The sequence below is a fragment of the Telmatherina bonti genome (genome assembly GCF_933228915.1).
Source record: "Telmatherina bonti genome assembly, chromosome: 5".
NCBI classification, from domain to species: Eukaryota; Metazoa; Chordata; class Actinopteri; order Atheriniformes; family Telmatherinidae; genus Telmatherina; species Telmatherina bonti.
Window position 1 is genome coordinate 28,517,828 of NC_136623.1, and position 26,207 is coordinate 28,544,034.

The 26,207-nt window shown below is 38.2% G+C and overlaps 1 protein-coding gene across 1 annotated transcript in view; it reads right to left on the bottom strand.

The window, feature by feature from the left end:
• The window catches only part of LOC306756217 (exostosin-1-like), a 37,679-nt gene extending 11,910 nt beyond the window's left edge, over positions 1-25,769 (bottom strand). Inside the window, exons 1-2 of the mRNA XM_079240908.1 lie at positions 24,700-25,769; positions 2,116-2,209 (exon numbers count right to left, since the gene is read on the bottom strand). Of these exons, the coding sequence (XP_079097034.1) occupies positions 2,116-2,209; positions 24,700-25,640 (1,035 nt within the window). The 5' untranslated portion in view covers positions 25,641-25,769. The remainder of the gene's footprint in view (positions 1-2,115; positions 2,210-24,699) is intronic.
• Positions 25,770-26,207: the final 438 nt, after the last annotated feature.

The window sequence follows — 26,207 nt, forward strand, 5'->3', positions numbered from 1 at the left end:
CAGATACTCATATTTCTAGGTCAGAGTATGAATATGCAACCCAGATAATCTGCAGATGAACTGTTAATCAGTCCACTGTTTGTCCCAAAGGGGTGCAGTTAATTTCTCATTCCACAAAGAGCAGAAACGCTGTCCATCTCTTCTGAGCTCCAGTCATCGTTCTAAAAAGACTTCACTGCTGATTTTAACCAGGATCACTACCTTCAGGTGCTTGACACAAATATTATTAACAAAGGAGACAAAAGTTTGATTGCTGCTGGCATTTTGTCACAATATTTTGTCCTATTTACCGTGATGTTAACCTTCATCATCTTTGCAATATTTAACTCAGTGTCACATTAAAGCAGGCTCTTTGAAAATATAATTTTTTTAAAAACAAATTTAATTATACTTAGTGGAAATGCAGCCCAGATCATCTCTAAAATTACAGCTCTTAAAAAAACGAACTTTTTTTTTTTGAGAAGGTAAAAGCCCTCATTTTCCATGCCTAAAATCACCACTTAACCATATTTTCTTAAGTGCTTCATGAAATAAAAAAAAAAAAGCAACCTGTTCATGTAAAGAGCAAAATCTAAAAACTTTTTTCCAATATTGAAATGCTGACTGGTAGTTAACAGGTCAAATACCACATAAGTAGTATTAATACCAGCAGGTTTCTTCAGAGAATCCTCATTCATTATATTATCACAAGCCCTTGCTCTTAGAAACATGCCATTAATCACTGGAACTGTCTCCTTCACTGGCCTGTTGTGTTTTTTCCTCAAAGACAGCTACAAGGGGCAATTACAGTTAGACAGAAAAACACTCAATCCTTTTATTAGTACAGCCTTTCAACTAAACAACCAAGACAGCAATTAAATGACAATAAATAGATTTTTTTTGTCGAACAAGAATGATTAATTCGAGATGCACTTGAGCCCCCTTGAAACGTGACTTAGCTTTTATTTCCACTTTAATAGGTGACATTTCAAGAAGCCCTGTTCTGTTCTCACAGTGAAAAAAGCAGAGAAGTGGAACTACTTGGTGAAACTCTACATTAAAATAAACTAAAGCAATCTTTAATTATACCCGGGTTTAAAACTAGAACCAATTTTACAAAAGACTTTTAATCTCTGCCAAGCTACAGCTCAACATACAGATTATAAATGATGCAAAAAGTGCCATATTCCTGAAGCAGAGGCATACGCTGAAAAATTCATTCAAGGAACGGCAAGTTCAGACTGCATATGTGCCAACTTACATACAATATTACGCTCCTGAAAATAGTGGAAGATTCCTCACATCCTCTGTACGACACAGAGAGGAAACAACAAAGTGTGTTCTGTGACTGACTGCTTTAACTCCAATGCAACACAGAAGTGTACCTGAGATCATTCCTGCCAGAAGACATCACCATCTGAAACAAGTTACGGTTTCATTCATTTTCTATTTATCTTTATTTTTAATATTACAAAACATAAAAAAAAAAAAAAAAAAAAAAGCAAAAAAAAAAAGCACAACATTGAAATCTCCTTCTGGGATAAACAAAGTCTTATCCACACATTTGACAACAGAAATTTACACAATTTACAAAGCAATGATTCATTCAAACACACAAGGAGAGGAGAAGATTTCCGTGTGTGAGCGAAGGAACTTGAGGTATGGAAATAGCACAGCCAGAATAGAACAGAAGACGACAAGCCGAGAAACGCGATGGCAGGAAGAGCTGGGAGGACACTGAGTCAGAGTCAGCTGAAGAAAGACTGGCTGCACATCAACAAAAAGAGGCAGTGGGCGAGAAATCCGCAGGAACAAACCCCGTGCTTCACTTTTCAATTTTACAGCCACTGATTAACGTCATTTCACTGAGCTTACTGTATTTATGCACCACAAGATTTTCTTTCCCCATAAACTTCTTCAACTGCCAAATTGATGCAAACACTTTAGAAACCCAGAGCCATTTCAGCAAAACCAATTTATGTAGTTTTACCTCTGAGTTTTGCATTTATTTTGAGTCTGAATGATAAATGCAACGAATAATGTTAAATATTACCTGCATCCAATAAATACATTAATACAGTGATATCAACACGAGTGCTGTCTTGCAGTGATTAGTAACATTTTATTTGCACTGACCTGCAAAGCCTCTAAGAAACGAAAAGAGCCCAGCCGTCGACCTCGGGGCACCAGACAGAAAGTGGAGTTGTACAGCATCTCTCTGTAGTCATACCTGCAGAATAACATGGAAGAAGACAATAAGGAAATCAGTAATGGCATATTTTGTGCAAGGAAGCATTACCTTTAGCATTCAGTCTGTCGCGTGTGAGGTAAGAATATATAAAAAGCAAAATAACAATTCTTAAAAAGGTTTTACTTCAGTTTACAGAAACATGCTCAAGGACTGGAGGAAAGAGCCTCCTCTTATCAAAACTGGAATACTCAGAAAGAACCAGAGATTTCAAGAAAACTCCAATCTTTGATCCTGTTCTCTTTTCCTCTTTTTGTCGCAGATGTTTAAGTACGTTTGCCTCCTCACTTGTACATCTACACATCTCTCACTTTTCCAATCCGACCCTCAGTTAACACCTGCTTTTATTAAGAAGCTGCATGAAATTCCTTCACTGATAATATAAGTGTGCAGGAGAAGGAAAGGGGAAAAGTATTCATTAGCTTGTTTGGTTGTGAGTTTTTTTTTCCCATATATATAAAGATGGAAAACATTTTCTTTCTAAACAAACTTATATGAATTTGTTCTATGTATAATAAGTCAAGGTTATATTAGTAGAAGTAAACTACTGGAACATGGCCACATTTGCCATCTTTGTGGGTACAAATTTAAAAAATAAAACCCAATGCATCCATTACATCAACTGGCCAATGTTGGATCATCAAACAGCCTCCATCCAGTCTTATCTTTCACACAGCTAACATAATACTGCATTCACATCAGGATAGTCTGCTAGACTCGGTATACTTGGGGACTCGGCTCAGTTGTATAGGGGTGTATTCATGCGGACTGAGATTACATTCATGCTGCACTTTGGTCAAACGAGCCAAATCATTAGAATGATTCATCCTCATTCTCACCAAAAGGGGCGCTGCACTAGTATTTAGAAAAAGAGAGGACAAGGTGTGAAGAAGAAAGCTGTTGTGAGCTAAACATGGAGACGAAACTGCTTTGGGTTTTTATTTTGTATAATGCAAGTATAAATCAGAAATGCACTGCAACAGATGAAAAGGACCCTCAACGTGATCGCTATCCAGAAAGCAATACTACAGCAAATGCAGGAAGTGACTTTTTTTTTGTGACTTTGTAGTCTGCCTCCTGTATTTGGTCCGCTTGAAAAAGACAGAGACTTGCGTTTAAAGGCTGACCGAGTCCACTTCTTTTCAAATAAAAACGTCTGATGTGAATGTGTCGTAAGAATGAGCAGGCGACCCTGGGTTGAAAACCAAAGCAGGGGAGACTGTCATGTTGCTCTTCAAGGATAAGTAGCTGTTATATGTCAAATTACTGGTCTCAGTGTGGTTCAACAAGCCAAAAACTGCCAGTCATCTCAACTTTATTTTTTCTCTAAAAGCACTACTTTGTTCAGCATCAAAATAAAGGAGCACACAATTTGTTTTAAAAGCTTAAATTCCTTATTTAATGACCATAGCATGCAAAAATGATGAAGTGATGCAGTGCTTCTCCTAGTTAGGACTGGACCCCAAAGCCACAAAGAAGCATAATACAAATGATCAAGTGGAATATTAAATCACCTTTCATGATGATCAAATGTCTATCTGGATAATCCCTCTTAAGACTACCATGCCATTTTCAGTTAACAGCCCCCAAGGGAAGTTTGGATCAGATTAACAGCAACTAAAAGTAATAACAGTCAGCTTTATGACGATTATGGTGAAAAGAATAATTATCAGAAACAGTACATAAGACATTAATGCAGAGAGCACATAATGGAGCATACAGATGTTGCTATGAACCCTGTGTCCATTTGCAAGAGTTGATTCATCAGTTTGACTCCATCTCAGCCAAGGTAGGCCATTATTAAGTGTGACAACCCAATCATCAAGCTCAAGTCACATAAATTACATTTTGCGCACCAATAAAAATACAAGTTAAAGTCCAAATCTGGGGCCAGGCAGGGTGTAACACTAAAATCAATCATATTCACGTCACTGCAGACTCAAAAGACCAGATGTTGCCTTCCCTGCATTCTTCTCCCCCAGATGGTTGCCCGTGGAGAGGAGAACTCCCATAACATATATATCAGTCTAGATAAAAAAAAGTTCATAACCATCATGCAATTGAACCCAACACTGCCTCGGTGTTTATTTTATGTTTAACCTCTTTTATTGCAATGCATTTTGGGGTAAAAAGACGTCACTTTGTCAGTGAGAAAAATAACGTAAATTTCATTGATGAGTCTGGCATTTTAAAGCCATGTCAAAAGCCAGCAATTATTTCTAAATGATATGAGATAAATCCTGCCCTGCCCCATATTTTTAGCATTCCAACGTCCAGATGGTTGCTGGCGAGAACACCATTCTCTCCATACCAGGGGGGTCATCAGAGAGTAATCACAAAGTCCATGTAATAAGCCTAAACTCATCTTTTTCACCACTTTCTGATTGTCCCATTTAGGTACAACCTGCTGGTTGATTCCAAAGAACTGAAAATAAATATGTTTTTAAGCATTACTATTACTGCAACAATGGCAAGAGTTTAAAAATATTACGGTTTTTCTATATAAAATCAAGTAGCATTGCAATAACTTGAATGCACTAGTAAGTGTCAAAAATATAGATCATATAATATATTATAAAGATTACAGTGAGGTTTATGTGTAAGTTATCAGAAAATGCACAAAAGTGTAGCCTGCTGTGGAGCTGCATGCAATGCTTCAACCTAAAAGAATGTATGTGGTGAACACAGCCGCATCCACTGAGGATTAAACCTCAACCAACTGTTCATTTAGAGCAACCACACTGTTGACATTTCCTGACCATCCTGTTGCTCTCAGTCACAAATGTCCATCTTTTATATATGGTAGCTCTTTTATATCGCAGCTTTGTTCGTGTATGCCTGTGAGTGACAGATTAACGTGGTGGCAAGAAAAAAATAAAACATGTCTGCTGGGGGTTCGGTAGGACTAGTCAAGCCAAAGAGCTTCAGCTTTTCAGCGATATGAAGAGGCTGATTTCAGATCAGCACTGACAGGAAAGTGGTAAGTATAAGGTGATGAGTCTGCAACTTAAGCTGCACATTCTAAAGAAAATGCATGTTAATAAGAGGAGCATCTTAGAAAATTGCTCCAACATGTTACATCCAAATAAATAAAAAACACAAAGCGTCACCAATTCAGCTGGTAAACCAAATGGAAATACATCACAACTGTTTCCTGTGAATGTCTAATAAACTTAAACAGTGATCATTGAAGTAGACGCATGACCAAGGTTGCATTTAGATGTGAAAAACTGCCTTTATCTACAAGTCACAGATGAGTTACCTGGGCTAAAGATATTGTTATGCCAACAGCACGATTCAGATCAATCATAAAACAGTCTGAATGTTTTATGATTAATCTGTGCTGAATATATGATAGTGTCTGCAGTAAAGAGGCAGATTCGCCTGATGGGACTGTACATCAATCTTTTCATTGATCAATACAGTCAAATGTAATTTACGTAGCACAAAACAAACAGTATAACACTGAAAGAGAAAAGAATGACAAGATGCGAGCCAGGTCAGGAAAGAAGATCACCCAGTCTCCTAGCAACAAGAATAGATGGTGTGAAAAGGAAATGTGTGGTTCACTTTATCAAATGCTGACAGAGACAAGGACGAACCGGCAAAATGTTTGTTGTATAATCTCTGCAAGAAAACAAAAATTCACATTCCAAGACTGAGAGCGAGGATGGAATGAAAGATGTTTTCTTATCTGTCCAACTTTAGTCTGAAAGCTGAATCAAACACAAACTGCAACAGTAACAGCCAAATTCAGACTACCAGAATATAACTCCATGTTTTACTTGTTGTACCTCGGCAAAGATTTTCATAGTGAGTCTATAGCCTCAATAACTACACACACACACACACACACACACACACACACACACACACACACACACACACACACACACACACACACACACACACACACACACACACACAGTCAAAAGTTTAGACACAATTTTCCATTAAATCCAATGGGAAAGTGTGCCCAAACTTTTGACTGGTATGTTACTACATTTCAGCAGGTTGTGTTGTGGGGTTTCTGTAAATCAGAAGATATCTTTGTCAGAGCAATCAGATGACTGATCTATTTCCCCTATTTATTGCTTTTTTTTTTATTTTATTTTATTTTTTTTTATTGTCATGACTGGTGCATCCTCTAATTTATTCCTTGATTGCGCTCCCCCTCTGCACTTTTTTCATCTGACCGAAGTGTGCTTAAATGTCTGAAATTCAATGTTGTGTATACAGTAATATGGCATTTTATTATTTACATTCAGTCATTTTGTCACAATCAATCTTTTGTCCTTCACCATCAACACATTTGTTTCAAAAGATCCTTCAGATTTTAAGTGTTACCAATTTCTAGAGGTTGTAGTTTTTTTCTTTAGTGCCGTAGAAACTAATTGCTATGAAACAATCAGCTAATCTATTTAAAATCACTTCTTTCTTATCAGAGCTTTCTCACCTCACATCTCAGGCTTGAGAAATCACCACTGCTCACAATGTCTTCTCTGATGATGAAAACTGGATAAACTGTGTTTTAATGTTGCGTTTACAAACACCAACATCCGTTGCTACAAGAGCATAAAGACATTTTATGAACTAGTGTGAATATCAAACTCTAGTAACTAAAAAAAAATGGTTGGAACAAAACACTGGGAACATTTAATTAGCTAGAAATATTTAATTCTTCCAAATACTGGGAAAGATCAAAAGTACTTATTTTTCAACAGGCGGTTTTTGGTCATTAAAATTGTCTCCCTGTCCTGGTTCTGGAGATCAAAATGGATCAGGTAACTGCATCTAGAATATGTTATGGCAAATGGCTAAAATAATATAACTTGGCCAAATATATATGGTCAAATATATATTTGGCCATATATTATATATATATATATATATATATTTGGCCATATATTATTTTATATATATATATTTCGCCGTATATTTGTGGTCAAATATATATATGGACCATTTCCTTTTGTCTACTGGATCCATCCATTCATTGATTTTTGGTCCATCAATAGTAGCGTTCCAATAAAATATTTTTATTAGATGATAGCTGATTGATTTTAAATGAATGAAAATATTTGAAATACTTTCTATATAGTCTCACAGTTGAGGCACATTGATAAGCAGTGAACTGTTGCCAGGACAATGATTTCAAGTGAGAGGAATTTCAGCCTAAAAGGCATCGGATCAGAACCAGTCAACGGATGAGAAAGACAAAGGAGGAACAACAGAAGCTGACAACTGTACACTGTATTCAAGCGCTGGGCAGTCAGAGATGGTCTGGATAAGAATGTTACACACACGCACACAGCCTAATTCTCATATCAACACACACATGAACAAGTTGAATCATTCAAGATGGTGCCAGATCCTTGTAGATTGGGCTGCTTTGTTTCCTGACTCAACTGTACACCAGGATGCAACAAACAATGACAGGCTTGAGCTTTACTTACAAAAACTTCAAACAGCAACAATCCAAATTTCTCTAGAAGAACTGTGTCCCTTTTCTATAATATCAGCTTTATTAAATTAATTTAATTGCATTCAGGATAGACGTGAGAGAAATTTGCTATTAGAGCGGGCAGAGGATCATAAATCTGAAGAAAAAGATCCCTAAAAAATTTGGAAACAATAAGTTTCATTAGTTTTATTGAGCTTGCAAGCAAAATTGTGCCAGTCCAATACAACACTTACCCAATTTTACACAAAATTGTGTGTATTAAATGTGTGTATATGTTTTAAATTGCACTGCCATACCTATCCTGCCCATGCTTTCCAGTTTAAAATGAAAGATTCAAGACAAGGATACACACATTTCTGGCCAGAATAACTGTCGAGTGTGACACTAATGTACTTAATATTATGTCGCTTAAAATAGTCGGTGGCTTCAGGATGAGACATTACATCTTAATGGCCAAGACTCTCATGAATGAGATTCACTGCACTATTTTGTTTTAATGGGGTAGTTAATCTTGACTGTTTCACCTGCAGCTATGATAGATGAGAAACTTTGTTAAAAGCATTAGATCTGGTTAACAGCCCCTCAAGAAGATTTAAGGACATGAACTAAAAGAAGGAAAAATAAAGTGAATGGAAACAAAATTCTCTACTAATCTATTATGATTGAAATAAGCCTGTTGTGTTGCTGAAAGTACTTATTCATTTGAAAACACCAGTGATAAATGTCAAAATTGCCATAAAAAAGGGAAATTATGAACAGTATAATACTTACTAACAGATGGTGATGGATGTCTAATGAAAACAGGGTTGTCTAAGCAAAAGGACCATAGCAAAAGCAAAGCAAACTTAGTGCAGTGTTCATTTCGTCAACTATGGGAGCCTAGAGAAGTGAATAGGATTTAATATTTAATTCAAAATGGGCATCTCTTAAGCCCAAAAGAATTGACATTGCTGCTTAAATGGGATTTAACAATTATGAGGTTTACGGTGAGTCAACAGAGCAAAGACAATGTTAGCACCAGAATGGCTTTTTTAAAAACAAAGCCTTTACTCATTTCCTCAAGGCACCTTGGGCTTACTCATCTCCCCTTGGTTAATGTGTTCAAAGAGAGCTTTATAAAACATTGCAGGCAGGGGGGGCTCTACAGCTCCACCATGTTACATGACCTTAGGTTAATTCTCCTGATTACTATGACTTGAGTCTTACCACTGTTCTCTTTGTGCCTATTCCCACCTTTCATCCATTTTAAGCATTCTCTTAAAAGGATAACAAAGAAACAAAAACCTTTCATGTGTGCAAACATCACTACTCAAAATGGAGTCATGCACATCTTGTGGGTGTGCAACTGAGCTAAATACAAGCTGGCAAAAGTAAGTCAAAATACATGAGTTTAAAAAAAAAAAAAAAAAAAGGCTGCAAAATTTCACTGAAGCCTGCGGGGTTTTCAAAGGAGGATTTTTGATATCTCAAATCAAGCATCTATCAGCTTGAGGAGTCTGATGAGCAGGGTACTTTGAAGTACTCTCTGGATACCAAAAACAGGAATACAGAGATATTTTCAGATGATTAAATGACTGTTGCTAATGGAGCAGCTCAGGGTGTTAGGGATGACTTCTGCAGTCAGGCAACATAAAGATGTCCAATCCGATAGTGTCAAATTTCATTAATATCACATGCAGTGATCCATTTGCCAATAGCCAAGAATTACTGAGAAAAATATGCATTTACTTTATCTGAAAGTTGCATTTCCAAATACAACATAAAGCCTAATTAATCTCCCAAACCCCTAAAAGCTTTTACAGGCTACTCAATGAAAGTTTTCGCTTTTCTGAATGTAAGAAGGCCACCAGTTATTTTAGGTCCAACAAATAGATCAAACTAAATCAATCTCTGGAGGGTTGGTAAATGTATTCCATTAGAAACAAATGTGTTAGTAGGGGAGATTAATCTGCTACAAAAAGAAAGAGAAAAGTTCAGGTTAAGGAATTTCTCTGTTCCCAGGGCAAGCAGGGTGGATGGATGCATGAAGAGATAGAGGAAGGTAAAAGATAAGATAATGAAAAAGGGAAGGATTGAGTGACACACACATGAAGGCAGACACAAGAGGAAAGAAGAAACTATGAATGGAAGAGAATTGAGAAAGGAAGAAGATGAGAGATAATTGAAAAAGGCGAGTGGTGACAAGCAGGGTGGAAATAGAAAGAAGAGACAAGAATATAGAAACAAAGAGGAAAGAAAAAAGTAGGCTGAAATGCAACCAGAAAAGTAAGATGGAGGGAGGTTTGAAGTGAACCGACAGTATTTCATGCATCTGTGCAAACATGTTGATATAAATATTTAATATTCATCTGCCAATAACTTCCAATCAAGTGTTTTAAAATTCTCTTTGTACTGGGGCATCAACTTAACAAATCTTCCTCAAGTCCCAGACTGCCTCCTCATTTTGAAGCAACCATGACAACCAACAGGAATGCTGGGGAGGATGCATCTTAGATCAGAATATGGAATGTTATCAACAGAGTATGAAATCAATGCAGCATCCAATGGACTTGCGGGCTACGTCTGATCTGATCCAATATCCATTATGCTGGGGGAGGGATTTAGATAAGGCCTGGATATGTCTGGAATGAGTCTGATTTGAAGAGATTTGTGTTAGCGTATGGGTGTGATTTTGGACAGTATTTCAGAGGTAAAAGCTAAATTTAAGGCCATGTGTACATGTTTGTGCTCATGAGAATCTGTGCAAGCATGAAATTTTAATTCAAGGCGTACAAGGTGGCAGATTATTTAAGTATTTAAGAAAATAACGGGAGAAAAAGAATGGATCTACGTGCAGTCTGCTATCTGCACACTGTCACAGAGTTGCATGGTTGAAAGCCAGACTCAGACGAGGCCGTGCTTAAAGACCATGACACATCAAGTGGATGGTCAGCTGTTGGGAATGATGAATGTCTGTTGACTTTTTTTGGTGTGTTATGCACCATCAGAACTGTCAGCCCCATCTGCCTATATTCCGTTTTTTCCTCCTTTTTAGCTGGAAAAACAGGTTTAATCTGTGTCAGGTCTGTCAGTAAGAGATCAAACAGATTAGCTGTTCAGCGTAGCGAATGAATGCATGAGATGGGAGGTGAAAGTGACAAGAGTGCAAACTACATAGTTCACTAGAAAATCACCATATTTTTTATATTTCTATGCAAATATCCCAAGCAACACTGGTGTGAACATTAAGCAAACACTACTTATTTTACAACTGTAACCGACATGAACTTCCAGTTTTCCACGAGTGATCAGAACACAGAGTAGTGCACGCGGACAAAGAACCATTTCGCCAAGCAAATCAAATGTTTAAAAAAAAAAAAAAAAAAGTACTCCATGAGAAGAGAGAACCTTTTTTTCTTGTTCTCAAGGCCCAGAGAAAAAAATCACATTACTTTGTTCTCACAGACACAAGTGAAGACAGTTCTCGACACATAAGGCTTTCAGAGATTTTTTTCTTGTGGGGCTCTGAGAAGTGTTGTGTTATTGGTTGGACATATGAAGTGGGCGCGGTTAACATGAAACAGCATGAAGCAGAGTGTTGCCACTCTTCTGCGTTTTTCTGTTGCAGGTAAAACAGATTGATTAAGGTGGTGAGAAAGTACAAATATTTTTACAGCATGTGGCATGAAAACACACGGACACAGCCACATACATAACCCGCCCTGCCGCGGACGAAGTTTTTCTATAAATATGTAATAAAAATGTTCATTGCACATAAATGCAGACATCGGCACCTGCAGTGAACCTTCCTGCAGAACCTGCAGACGAAGCTTCTCATAGAGTATGAGTGGCCCAGACAAAAATGAATTTTTTTCTTGTTTTCTTGCAGGATGTTACAATCTTATGGCGGTTGTTGACTGTACACGTGTCTGCAATCTCCAAAAACTGGATAAATATATATAAAAGAAAACTTATTTAAAAATGTTGTACCGAGCAACTAGATTTATACTTTTAAGCTTAAAAGAGCAGGGGGCAATTTCTATCTTTAAAATACAGTTGTCATGTACAAATTTTTGCTGATGTAACACTAATCTTTTCAGTCTGCTTGTTATTCCTTACTTAAAACATACAAATGATCTCAAAACCTAAACCAAATATGAAAGCTTGATTATTTTAATTCTGTTGAGACGTCTCTTCACATGAATACATCAACAAAGACAGAAAAGGGCAAGCAGTGCAGGATTTTATCCAACCTACTTGTGACAATGAGCCTCAAATTGCTTTTGGAAAGCATTGAGAAATAATCTGTAAAGTAGCTTCGTTCTGCTGCTGAGAGTGTAAATTAGTGTCTAGCCAAGTCAAGCAGCCAAAAATGAAGCGTAAACACAGTCTTTTAACTCAAGTGGGAAAAGATGATTACCGCACAATTAGGAGACCACAAAGGAGAGGGAAGACCCACTGCATCAGTGGCAAAAGGCTCACACTAATGGTGATGGGTAAAGAGAAAAATACTCCAATTTCGTTGAAGGATACACAACCTTGCATAAACCAGCAGACATTTGAAGCACTTAGAAAACATATTGGCAGTGGTATTTAAAATGAAAAATAAGGGACTGGGTTTTATTTCTACCATTAAATTGCATGATCTCATTTTCAGTAAAGCAGCATTTTATTGTACATCTGATTAATAGGTGATATTTTAGTTCTACATTTATACTGTTTACGAAACCAATAAATCTACTGAAGAAATGGAAAACTCTCAGATCAAACCTTGTTCATTGTGTTGATTAAAATGTTCCTTTCCAATTATTCCTTAAAGTACTTCACATGACATTTCTCTCTCTCTTACTCAATCTGTTGGTTTCCTTATAGAGGCTATTATGTATTGGCTTTCATTATGTTTTTTTCCTGTCTGTAAAGCATCTTGAGATGGCATTGCTGTGATTTGACGCTACATAAATAAAGTTGAACTGAATTGAATTGAAAAGAGACACCTTTAAGTACTTGCAGACTTGTACTTAGGGATTTTGTTTTGTAAATGGAAGCCGCAATTATCAAATCTCAGAAAATGCTGAACATACTAACCAGTATAACTGCACGAAAGGATGCCACAATCCCACAGTGACCCAACACAGAGAAAACAGCCAACTTGACATACAAAGTACCGACATACACAGGCAACAAAACTGTCACATGGCATAGGAGTTGAAATCAAAATGGTGTGCCGAGGAGAGCTGTGTAGATCTTATGTTTATATATTCGAGAAACCAACTCTGCATAGCACTACTTTCAGAGGCGGATGAATTCCTTCACATCCTCAAACACACTGGCCCAGAACAAAGTTTCATCATCTGTTAATTAATTCTATGGCCACAAGAGCCTGATGCTGCAGGCAGGTAATTAGTTTTGACAGCAGGAAAGACAAAAATCCTGCCTGTCTCACCTTCAGGCTGTGACCTCACAAGAGTCACTCAACAGATTTTACCTGGTGAGAGAATGAGACATGCATTTAGAAGCTTTAGCCTTTTTCACACATTGGTAACACCTCTCTCTCTCTATATATATATGTATGTATGTATGTATGTATGTATGTGTGTGTGTGTATATATATATATATATATATATATATATATATATATATATATATATATATATATATATATATACACACACTACTCACAAAAAGTTAGGGATATTTGGCTTTCAGGTGAAATTTATGGAAAATGCAATATGTTCATGCTACAGTGATATAATATCATGAAAGTAAGACATTTAAGTAGAAGGATGCACTACTGATTTCCTCATCTCAAAAAATTCATTCAACACAAAAGGTAACAACAATGGTAGTTACACCACAACAAAAAATTTGAACGTCTCAATATCTCGTCATGTGCCCTTGAGCATCAATTACAGCTTGACAACGACGTCTCATGCTGTTCACAAGGCAACTTATTGCCTGCTGAGGCATGGCATCCCACTCTTCTTGAAGGGCAGCCCTCAGGTCATTGAGGTTCTGGGGTGCAGGTTCTCGAGCCTCTACACGACGGCTCAGCTGATCCCACAGGTTTTCAATGGGATTCAGGTCTGGAGAGAGTGCAGGCCATTCCATTTGAGGTACACCAGTCTCCAACAGCCGTTCCCTGATGATGCGGTCTCGATGAGCAGGAGCATTGTCGTCAATGAAGATGAAATTAGGCCTGTGCTGTTCATGTAGGGGGACAATCACTGGATTAATGATGTTATTCAGGTAGTATGGGCTTGTCACTGTACCATTCACAAAGTGTAGGGCAGTTCTGTACCAAGTGGACACCCCTGCCCACACTGTAACACCGCCACCACCAAAAGCTCGCCTGGTGACAACAGTGGCTGATGCATAGCGCTCTCCCTGACGTCTCCAACATCGTTGCCGGCCATCATTTCTGCTCAGTGTGAATCGACTTTCATCAGAGAACAGCACTGAGGCCCACTGGTTCCTCGTCCAGCGTAAATGCTCCCTGGCCCATGCAAGACGATGATGCCTGTGCCTGGTGGTGTGGTCAGGTACCCGTCCAGGTCGTCTAGCACGCAGACCACGCTGATGGAAACGGTTTCGAATGGTCTGACGTGACACTTGGGTGCCTCTCACCTCTCTTAAACGTGCCTGGAGTTGAGTGGCATTCATCATCCGGTTTCTCAGGGCAGTGTTCACAATGTAGCGGTCATCAGCACGGGATGTGGCCAAAGGACGTCTCACTTCTAGGCCTTTCTGTGACTCTTCCAGTCTCTCCATATCTCTGTTGCAACCTGCTGATGACACTCTGTGACACTCCAAGCTCAGTGGCCACTTCTGTCTGAGAACGTCCTGTTTGAAGCATCGCAATGGCAAGGGACTGTTGTTCCATTGTTAGGTGTCGTCTTGGTCTCATGATGTCAAAATGTGAACAGCATGATGAGGACAACTGTTTAAACACCAGCTCTAATTGAACCAGGACATTTATTGGTCAATTCAAGGATCACACACCTGCCGTGATTTTTGCCGTTAAGCTCCTTGTTAGAGAACAGCAACTTGTGCTAAATTTATTGAAACATTTAACAGTTGGACATGTGCATTTAAAAGCTTAGAGAAGATCATATATATATCATATAGATCATATATATATATATATATATATATATATATATATATATATGTATCTATATATCTATCTCTATATCTCTATATCTATATATCTCTCCCTCTCTATCTCTCTCTCATATATATATATATATATATATATATATATATATATATATATATATATATATATATATATATACACATACACACACACACAAACACACACACAAACATATATACATATATGAAGATAAAACTAGCACACAAACAGGTACACGGCACATTTTTACTATATTTTGGTCTTTCAGCCCAATTTTTGTCTGCGTTGGAGATCACTTTGAAACAATTAAATGTTCAGCACACATAATGACAATTCTGAGTTCATGTACTTTTAGTTCCTCTATGAAATATTACAGGAAACAGAAAAATGCTCATGAGTGCAGCTAGTAAAAATGCTGTGCCTGTTTTCATCTAGCAATACAAACTACTTCCCAGACATGGCCTTTAACAGTGTTGCTGTTTTTATTCCTGTCCAGTGTGATGAAAATACAAGACAAAATGGACCAACAACTGACAAAAACAAATTGCAAACTCATTTCTAAGAATATACAAGAGCAGTACAAAAAAAAAAAAAATCATGACATATTAAAAACTACATTCTCTGGCTTTGCAAGTCACCCGTCCACACTGACTGAAGGATTAAAAGTGCAAAGGATTTGGCTGGCATCCATTTTTAGAGCAGTCCATAATTCTCAATGTACTTGCAACGTATTTTATTGTACATAAAGGGATAACTGAGAAAAACCCCTCCTATGACCAGCAAGCAACTTATCTGAGTTTGGAAAGACTGTGTCTAATGGGTCACGCAAGCACTAGCTAGCTCAATGAGTCAGCTCCATTAGGTAATATTTTCCTCTCAACAAGCAGAACTTCAGATGATGTGGAAAGAAATCTATGAAATATTAATGTAGAGCTCCAATCAGTTTTTAGGCCTTTCTCTGAGCTACTGAAGGCATTTTCAGATGTTGACACAAGCAACCAATTACAATACTTCAGAGTACATTTTAGGGGGTTCTTAAGTCTTTTTTGTACTTTCACGAACTTTAGATTTAGTAGACTTACCTTGCCTCACGTCTTATTGCTGTCCGACACACAGCTCATCTGTCAATACTAAGAGACTATTGCATCTTATTACAATTTACCCACTCAAATTCAAGTGGTTTTGGCTGCACTAGCACCTCTCAGCTACACAATTGGCTCAGTAGATCACCCTTGGTGCTTGGCATGTGGACATCCCTTTTCCTTTTTCCCTCTTCCAGCATTCCAAGTGGAATATATCACCTGATCATGGCTGCCAAGGACAACACATGCATCATCCTGTCAAGACAAGAGCTGAGATTGGGGGGGAAGCATGGCCAACAAATGACACTACCCTCTGTCCTGAACCACTAGCCTCCTTAAGAGTGTGAACAAGTGAAACTAAAACCCATTCACACAGATAGAATATCTGAAATAGAATCAGAAGGAGAACATAATAGAGAAGGAGCATAAAGGAATCTATTGCAGTGGTTTATGTAAACACTGAAGCGCAGGAGACTTGTCAAACAAAGTCTCGCATATTTGGCCAGTTTCTGACTCTTCTATAATAAGCTTTCAATGAGTCACACAAAGTCACTGACCCAAAAAGTAGAGGTAGATAAAATGCACAGTGCACAGCCATAAGACAGAGGCAGATGGATTCCTGTTTGGCTTCAACTTTTTGTTTTAAAAAGAACCATGGCTTATCAAATCAGATCCCATGTATTTAAAAGTCTGAACTATTTGTCGTTTTGGTGGCTCAAAAATGTGATTTAGAAAACGATGTCTTCCATGAAACAATCGTGGCTGCTCGTATGTCTATTTCCCTCAAGAGCTGTTGCTTACAATGGTCACTTTTACATGACTTTTAATTCCTGTTTAGTTTGAAATAAAAGTTAAATCTACTTTAATGACACACTACATAACGTTTGCCATTTTCCCCATCACGCGCCTCCTGATGACGGCTAACACAGCATCCATCTTGGACATGCTAGCTCTCTCCAGCCAGGAAAGACGATCTTACGATGACTCGTGTTTTGTCCCTTTCTCTCTTTTAATCTTCAAATCAGTGACGATGAATGTTTAAAACAGCAACTGTGTTTTCCTAGCATGAAGCAAAACTGCTGAGACGTCGCAGGTGACCTGGATTAAAAAGTTGAATAGTGTGGTTTCTCAGCCTCAGAAACCTGTTGGACAGCAGGGGCTCCAGAAATACATGATAAATGTCACCGTGTCATCGAACAAGTCCGGAACATTGAGTTTTATAGTCACAAAGTTACACAATGGGTCTTTCAATAAATGAAAAATGACCATGTAAACACTTCATTCTGAACTAAAATAGCAATTCCACCTTAAATTTTGTTCCAAAAGGGCTGGTTTATTCATATTTTAAATCCAAATTGATTACTTCTTTTATTGTGCACACTTTTAGTACCCTTTAAGGTCATTTCAGTCGTTCTGTACATGCTCACTCTCTTGTTCGATTAAAATGATGTATATATTCCACATGGTTTTCTGCCTACTGCGTCTGGTACTCTATCTCCCTTCTGCTCCTCAGCTGCTGAAAAAAGAGATGTCGTTTGAATGTGCTGAGCTGATGCTTCAAAATCATAATCAAAGCAAAAATGGTACTATGCTTTTTTTCCAAGTTGAAAACAATGGAAAAGAAGCAGGAGGTGGAGTAGTTTGTTTTTTTGTTTTTTTTTTTAAATTAGACCCACATCTGCCCCTTGTCCAATCAGAACCCTTGACCAGCCACAAGACCTAAATCTGAATTAAGTAAAGATAAATTAATGTGTTTTTTATGTAGATCTCAAACGGGAAGCACCATTTCCATGTAAAAGCAACTTTTCAGAATAATGTCATTTGGAATAATTAATTCCTACTTAAAAATATCATAACCATAGCAATGACAAAATATAAGCAGTGTTCATCCTCTATCTTGTTAGTTACTTAACATTCTGAAACATTAGAATTACATTAAATAAATCTCCTTTAAATAGAAAAAACTATGAACAACTCTTATTTGACTAATGCAAATGTTAAAAAACAAAAGGTTTCAAAAGATTTTTCTGCTCATGTGTATTCGACATGAATGTTGGACATTTATCCAAACTGTGGATGCACAATACAAAGCCCAAACGTTGCAAGAATAAAAGAAAAAGGAGATTGGAAACATGGAGCTCATTGTTTCACACAGACACATTTCTGTTCTATTTTCTATCATAAATCCTAACGACGAACAGCCGAAAAGATGAAACTGAGCCTGAATCAAAGCATCCACAGAAGCTCATCTGAACTCAGCAGATGCAGACGGCATTTTCCTCTGTGGGAATTGATCCATTTACAGCCTCAGAGAGATTACAGGGAAATGAGCAAGCAGTCAAATACATTTATCAAGTCATGCCAACAATTTAAAGTGTTAAATGAAAACGTGCAATTGAATCAACAACACATTCCACAAAATAAAATCTCTTGTCTGAAATGCACTTTACTGTTTTGTGTGATGAGATACAACACAATAATGACAAAAACAGATAGCAAATATAGCTCTTTACCATTAGAAAGCATTTCACACAGAATTACCGGGGAAAAAAATTAACACATGTCCTCAGGCAAGGCAATAAGTCAGTTTGGATCAGCATAGAAATTCAATGCTTTCTTCATTTACCTAAAATCTACCTTTCTACCATGTTTGAAGGAAACCTGAAGTATTATGTGGTTGTGTGTGTGTGTGTGTGTGAGAGAGAGAGTGTGTGTTATTTCTGGACTATGTTTTAGAAAGAACAAAGGTAATCCATGTGGAGTGGTTTTGTGGTTTACAAGTCTCCTCCTCGGCCTGCAGTATCATGTAACTTTCCAGCAAGAGCAACTGTTGTGGTTATGGTTTAATGCTGAGCTGTAAAGAACATTTTCAAGCAAAAGGATTTTTTTTTTTTTTTTTTTTTTAATTACTATTAACCCAAAGTTCCTTAAATCACTAAAACTCATCTTGGTCAACTGATTAAAGCAATATATTCACATTTGAGCAGTTGATTCAGTAAATTGAAGTAGTTGATAAGATGATTAGAAAAAAAGTAATGATGGTAAATGTGCAGAAGGACTTTATTCCTGTTATTCCGAAGTACACTTCTGTTTTTTTTCCAGAGAATGCAAGCCATACTGGGGTAGGTAAGAGTTAACCATAACATGAGCATGATAGCTACAATAGCAACTAGGGCTGTGACAATATGCTTTTCTCCCAATTTGATTCCGATTTTTTTTGGGTGCCGATTCCATTTAAATTGCGATTCTTACAATTCTTCAATATGACTGATTTTTGTAGATTAAAAACAAAACAATGGATAAAACTTTTTTTACTTGCCATTTTTTCTTGATTTCAGTTAGGAAAAAACAATCCAGTAGCCAGACCATCATTCTGCTGCTATAATGCCCAAGAAGACAAGTAAAAAGATCAATAACAATGACCAAAAATTTATAGTGGATTAACTTTTTTTTTTTTTTTTTTTTTTTAAAATACAAATAAAAGAAAGAAATCGCGATTTTGGATTTTTCGATTTTCCCAGACCTAATAGCAACAGTACAACTCTAATGACAGGATCCTACTTAAAGAAATTAGATAAAATTATATAAATGCTGATACAACATGACGAAACTGCAGATAGTTATTCATTAATTCATTCTTTTCTATACTGCTTAGTCCAATTCAGGGTTATGGGGGGCTGGAGCCCATCCCAGCAATTAGCAGGTGAGAGGCAGGCTACACCCAAGACTGGTTGTCAGTCCAGCATACGGCCAACACAGAGACAAACAACCATTCATGCTCACATTCAATCATAGGGAGAATTTATAGTGACCAATTAACCTAAAAGGCATGTGATTGTACGGCAGGAGTGAATCTAAGTATCTGGAGAGAGCCCACACACAAACGAGGAGAACAAGCAAATACAACAAGGAAAAGCCACTGTTCGAACCCCTCCCCACCAGATGCTTGAACCAGCAACCTTCTTGCGTTGAGGCCACAGTGTAACCACCCATCGTGCAGAACCAACTGCAGATATGACTAAATACACACATAGTTCATGTGCAGGAACTCAAATCGACCATCCTCCCCCAATGATTATCATTTTCCCCAAGCTCTGTAAAGCCTGCATCACGTTGGCTAGCAGCCCTTCGCCAGGGGCTTTGGCCGATACTGAGGATTAAAATCCTGCAAGTCTATAAATACACCTATCAGACCAACGTCAGCAGCCAGCCAGCTACTGCACTCAGCTCTTACTGCTGGATAGCTGTCTTGTGTTTTCCTCTTTTCTGCCTCCATCTATTTTTTACCTCCTAAGATTCTCACTGTTAGTTCTCTTTGTGTTCCAATCTCTACCCCCAGCTTCCTTTCAGCTTGTTTCCCATTTTTCTGCGACACCCCCCTCACCTCTCACTCTATTGCACTTATACTCTTGCACTTGGCAGGGCCACTTAATTGGAAACAAGCTGTGAGAGGGCTTTTAGTTTGAGGTTAAAATTGCATCTGATCTGCCTCCTGCTGCATCTTCTCTTCACCCTTTTGGCTGCATTACAAGCTTGTCCACAGTGGTTGAGTGCAGATATATAAAGAACAACATGAAGAAGAGGAAAGTAGAAAGTTGACTAGCCTCTAGCTTTAAGTCAGGCGGAACGCAACACATGAACGACAAAAACTGGGGACTTTTTTTCCCCATCCAACGGCACAAACGCCTGAAATACAACATTTTTTAAAAGTAAGCAGTGCTTCATTTGAAGCACATCTCAAATAACACAAAGATGTAGCCAATAAAGATTAAAACCAATAATTTTGTGCACATGCAACCAGGCAGAGATATTTTTTAGTTATTCAAAATAAAATAAAAATATACTAAGCCAATTTTAGCCTAATTTTTCTTGCAAGCAAATGAAACAAAAAAGCAAATAAGACAAGGTAGTGTAGAGCACTACATGGGGTCCAGATGTGCTGGCTGCACATAGAACATGCATATAATTTGCATTAAAAATAAATTTAAAAAAACATCTCAGCCAAAACATCTGGAGTGTTACGTCTCGACGGTTACACCAAAATGACATTTCCTTTACAAGGTAATTATTGTGTGAGGCTGCATTCAGTCAGTCATAACTTCCTTGTTGTCAGTGGGAGAGGATAAGAGGGATTTGTTGCACAAAGGACCACAGCCAGGCACAGAAACAATTACTTCCACCCAGTTAGATCACAGACTGTACTGTCTGACCCACAGGGCTGTGTGACAGGACACTACAACTCAATCACAACACTAACCTTTCCTGAAAACTTGACACCTAAAGATTGTGAACATTAGTATTTTTATATCATTTGATTTTTGTTTGACTAAAGTAAGATATCCCAAACTTTAATGGGAATAAATGCAAAACACATTTGTTTACATATTTGACACGTCAGCTATTGTTACATGATGTTTAATTCTGAATGAATTATTCTGAATGTAATAAGTCTGAATAATAGTATTCTCCTTTGAGTTTACGTGGAAATAATCATGAAAACATGTTGGATCTGGAGATTGGGAAGTGTTCTGACTGGACAAGGGGAAGACGTGATATAGTTGTGTATTCCAGAAATACAATACAAACTGCACTTCCCGGTTTTATTTCTTTTTGGTTTTACCATGGAAAACCACATAATAGGTATAGTTTTCATTTCAATTTTGGTTATATTTTTTCAAGTATCAGCTCCACACAAGCATTCCACTTTTTTCTGCAGCTGAGGACGAGAAGGGATACAGAGTACCGGAGACAGGAGGCAGAAGGCTGTGCATGTGCATCATCACGACAGGACAAGGTAAGAAGCATGCACAGTGTGACGGGAAATAACTTGGAATGTTTACATGATAGAGATATTGATCAGTTTGGATTTAAAATGAGAATAAACCAGCCACTTCACAAAAATGTACACATTAACATCAGCCTTTTTAAAAAAAAAAAAAAAAAAAAAATCCTGCTTCGTTTGGGGAAATGTGAACGCGTCAAGCAAATTCAGATCAAACTGACACTAATCAACAAATAAATATAGTCAGAAGTTTAGTGTTGGTAAGAGTTGTAAATCTGTCAGGAACAACTTTTCTATAAGTAGGAATTTAAACATATTAAATTGTAAATTAAATTAAATTGTGTAAATAATTTGTTATTAAATGGTCATTTAATTTCATTTAAAATATCATATTTGAGTGCAAAAGGGGTCCAAACAAGGCTGCCTTCAGATTTCCAATATCTTTTGGTCAGTCTACAGAAATCACTTCAAAATGAGAAATGCAAACAATTGCGGACATTTAACCGCAATCTTAAATGAGATTAATCCCTTACAAAGACAATCAACCTTTTCATCTTTAACATAAGATCACATGTATTGCAAATAGTTTAACAAAGTCCCCCAAACTCAGCACATCTGCATGGTGGCCAACGGGTGCAAACATGCTTTGTATACGAAAACACTGTTCTGCAAATGCAGAAACATAGTGCAAAAAAGAAAAGCGCCGCAAATACAGTAATGTGATGCAATAATAGAAAATTGCTGCAAATACAGAAACGTCCTGCATGAACAAAAACTGCAAGGAGAAAGTTCTGCATAAACACTCGCACAACGGAAGTGCTCGGGGCAGCAGGGAGTTTTCATCAGAGAGACAAACAAAAAACAAAACAAACAAACAGGTACTAGTGGAAGTATGGGAAACACGAGCAATGGGAAAGAAAATGCATCAAGTTTTAGACATTCATCCTTGTATAATTTAATAAAAAGTTCAGCTGGTTTAAATGATAGCCTTTGATAATGTCAGAGCACTTCTATTGTGAGTGAATATTCAGCGTTTTCTTTTTGCAGTTTTTTTCATTTATGTAGTACTCTGTCTTTACAGTGTTTTTTTTTTTTTTTTTTTTTAATTTTGCATCACCATTCTGTTATTGCAGCACTTTCCTTTTTATGCATTGTTTCTGTATTTGCAGAACTCCCTTGTACAGCTTTTCCTGCTTGCATTTCTGTTCTTATAGGCAGCATGTTTTTGTATATAAAACACGTTTGCACTATTCGGACACCGAACATCTGGCACAAAACCTTCCAACACATATCTGCAGCAATGTTATCTAATAAAGTTCAGCCAAAGTAAGCAGCAGTGTAGAGCACAGAAAGAATGCAAGGAAATTGTGCAAGTTTTCCCACTTTCTTTTCAGCAAAGTACAGTAACTGCTCAAGCTGTAATGCAGGCTCCTTGACATCCACATCTAAAGACTTCACTTTTAATTTTGCAAATATACCAGCACAACTACAAGGTAAGACGAGCACGAGTGAATTCTTTTTCATAATCCTACAGAAAGTCTGCAACAGATTCGAGGTCAAACAAAAGCCTGCTGCAGACTGATGGCAGAATGATTTATTCAGGATGCACCGAATGAGAAGCCCTGGACATGCTGTAGCTGTTAGAAGTTGGATACTCGTGGATTGTTTCTCCCTCAGTGTTACTTAATGCCAGGAGGATTCATCTGTAATGCCACCCATCACTCTGTGTGAAATGGCCCTCCCCAACTGGACATAGCAGAAGCAGTGAGCCGGTAGACATGACAGAGATTTCACCTCTTAAGAGTATTACAGAAAATGCAATTTTCTCAATAATTAAAGCTCATGAGTACCATGGTTATTCTCCTACAAAGTCAGTCATGTGAGTGTTGTTAGGGTGTATGCATAACAGACACACAGCAAAAAAAGTCAAAGTAAGACATAACATAAGCAAATTATAAACAAAGGAAGAAGACACTGGTAGAAGACCTGGGTAAGACACGTTTTCCAGGGACAACACGTCTTACCCAGGTTTTTATTGGACACTCCTAACACATTACTATAAGGCCTATCACTCAAACGAACAGCAACATGATAAGCAGTTGAAATGGGGGTCAAATGACAGCTAACCACTAACAACGATAGGGTCACGCAGGACACGGGTTGGATCCAGGGCATTCCTCGCTGATGTAGTTGAGCTTGTCTGGGAAATGACTGAGCAAACAGGAGTCAGAGTAGCTTCCCCTTACTGGCACCAGTGCTTTGTCAGAACTAATCCACTCCAAAGAGCCACAGTCCAACACCCAGCACCACACAGTCCCCAATAACAACACAGCAAAGTCTGAGGGGAGGATGCAAAATGAATCCCACTGTCTAAAGCTGGAAGGCAGGCGCCAGTTTACTCATCAGATTTGAGTACAGAAAACAGATTGGCTTAGCCATGGGACTGGGACTGATCACAGAGCAATCTTTTGGGGCCACAGATGTGTGCAGTACTATCTCAGTGAGGGATAGAGATAAAAGTATTTCTGATGCTCACAAAACAGCTACATTTACATTTCTAGCAGGACAAATATGTATCAGGACAGATTGGGCAAGTAGAAAGGTGGCGATGTCAAAAGCAAGAGAAGAGAGAAATACTTTTATCACTGCTGCAAAGCAGACCATGTAAGAAGATAGAAATATTGATTACAATGGTTCCTGTGGGTGACAACTGCGTACTCACCTGAGTCTCACCATCCTACTCTAAAACACTACAACTGGTTAAAATGTAACATCTAAACACAACACTTGTATATCTCAAAGAAAAGCTATCTTTCTGACATAATAGGCTTGTAATTTTTTTTATTTTTTTTTAATAAGGAAGCCCTCACATGGCAAACCAAGAGTAGAAAAGGTTTGTTTAGGAAAGGTGTTGGATAAGGGGACTCAGATCATAGTTTAATGTACCACTATGACCAAAAACTTGCATAAGACAGTGATTATGGGACCAACAGTGCGGTTAAAAGGGCTGAAAAAGCAGAAGTACTCACTTGTCATATTCTGCATTGTCTTTATCACACCGTGCGTCCTTGTGCTTCTGCCAGTCTTTTCCATGCTTACAAGTGGTGAGAAGGACCACATCCTCAGAGTTATGCACATGATATAAAGCATTCCTAGTGTCCGAACCTATTCCAGTCAGGTACCTCTTCCCTTTAAAGACCAGCATGTACTTCCGATAAGGGGGAATCGTGTTGTGTTTCAAATAACCCCTTTCCCCTCCTGTCCTAGAGTGGTCTTTAGAAAAAAGAGGGATCGAAACATCAAAATTGGGCCTAAAGTTTTCTGTGCTGATGCTGGCCTTGGCCAACATGGCGAACCCAATGTCAAAACCAAGATCTTCTGTATAATCTGGCCAAGTGCCAGAGTATAAATTGAAGATGATGTGGTTTCTGCCTTCGTTCCACAGAGGAAGGCTCTGGATTTTTGCTTTCAAGTTGTGCACATATTGAGGTGAAAGCTGGTCCCGATCCAGTGTGTCCAAACTCAGGACAAACAGACATGCCTGTCCTGGATCTGGTGTATAGAACCTGGAGCCTTCAATTGAGGACAAGATGTTCTGATAACTCTCTGAGAGCTTTTCTCCTTTCTGCAGAGGGTACACATAAACTTTAAATCCATTCCTCTCACACAGCGAGAAGTCATAACAGGACTCCATTCTGCAGCGTTTTCCAGTGTATAGGCCTGAGTTAGTGTCCCTCTTCTGTCTAGGAGATATGTGTTCAATGAGGTCATCGCTGTGCTCCTTCTCCCAGGTGCTGAAAGGCTGGAAGTAACCCGGCAAGCGACGCCACCGCGCCCCGGCGTGGGGACCGGTGAGGCTGCGGTCATCGCGTCGTCTGGACAGCGGGACTTGTATCCCCCCAAAACAAAACAGCACAATGAGACAGGCGCCGGCTGAGAACAGAATTAAGTATCGTTTTTTGGCCTGCATGTGTCCACAGATCTGAGATAAGGTGTCTGGCGATGAATCCAAGAAGTCCCGAAGTTTTGGTCTCACCACCTCCTGTGGGATCGTTCCGCCATCTTCCCCCGGGCTGCAAAGCTTGTGCGTCTCCCTCCTCCTGCTTCAGATGCCTTTCACAAGTCCGGGAACTGATCCAAAGCATGTGGGCGACTATTAATGTTCATCTACCTATCTCCTCGTCAGTTGTGGTATTGACTAATAAGAATTAAAAAAAAACTAAACAAAACAAAAAAAAGCTTTTCCTAAACTGTGACCAGATACAATCAAATCTGTGCATCTCAAGTCGCACCTACTTCTCTTTGTATAGCACCTTCACTTAGCCAAAAACTGTCATTTTTATAACAGATTATTAACTTATATGTCGCTAAACCGGATACTAATAGCAACCTTTAATAGTAGCAGTGTTCACCAGACTTGTTGCCTGGATAGTTCACTATTGTCCCTAAATACACAGTAAGTCCCCACTAGAGATAATAAACTAAATGGGCACCAAAGCTTTAAATCTACTAAATCCGGTCCCGGTCATTTCATTTT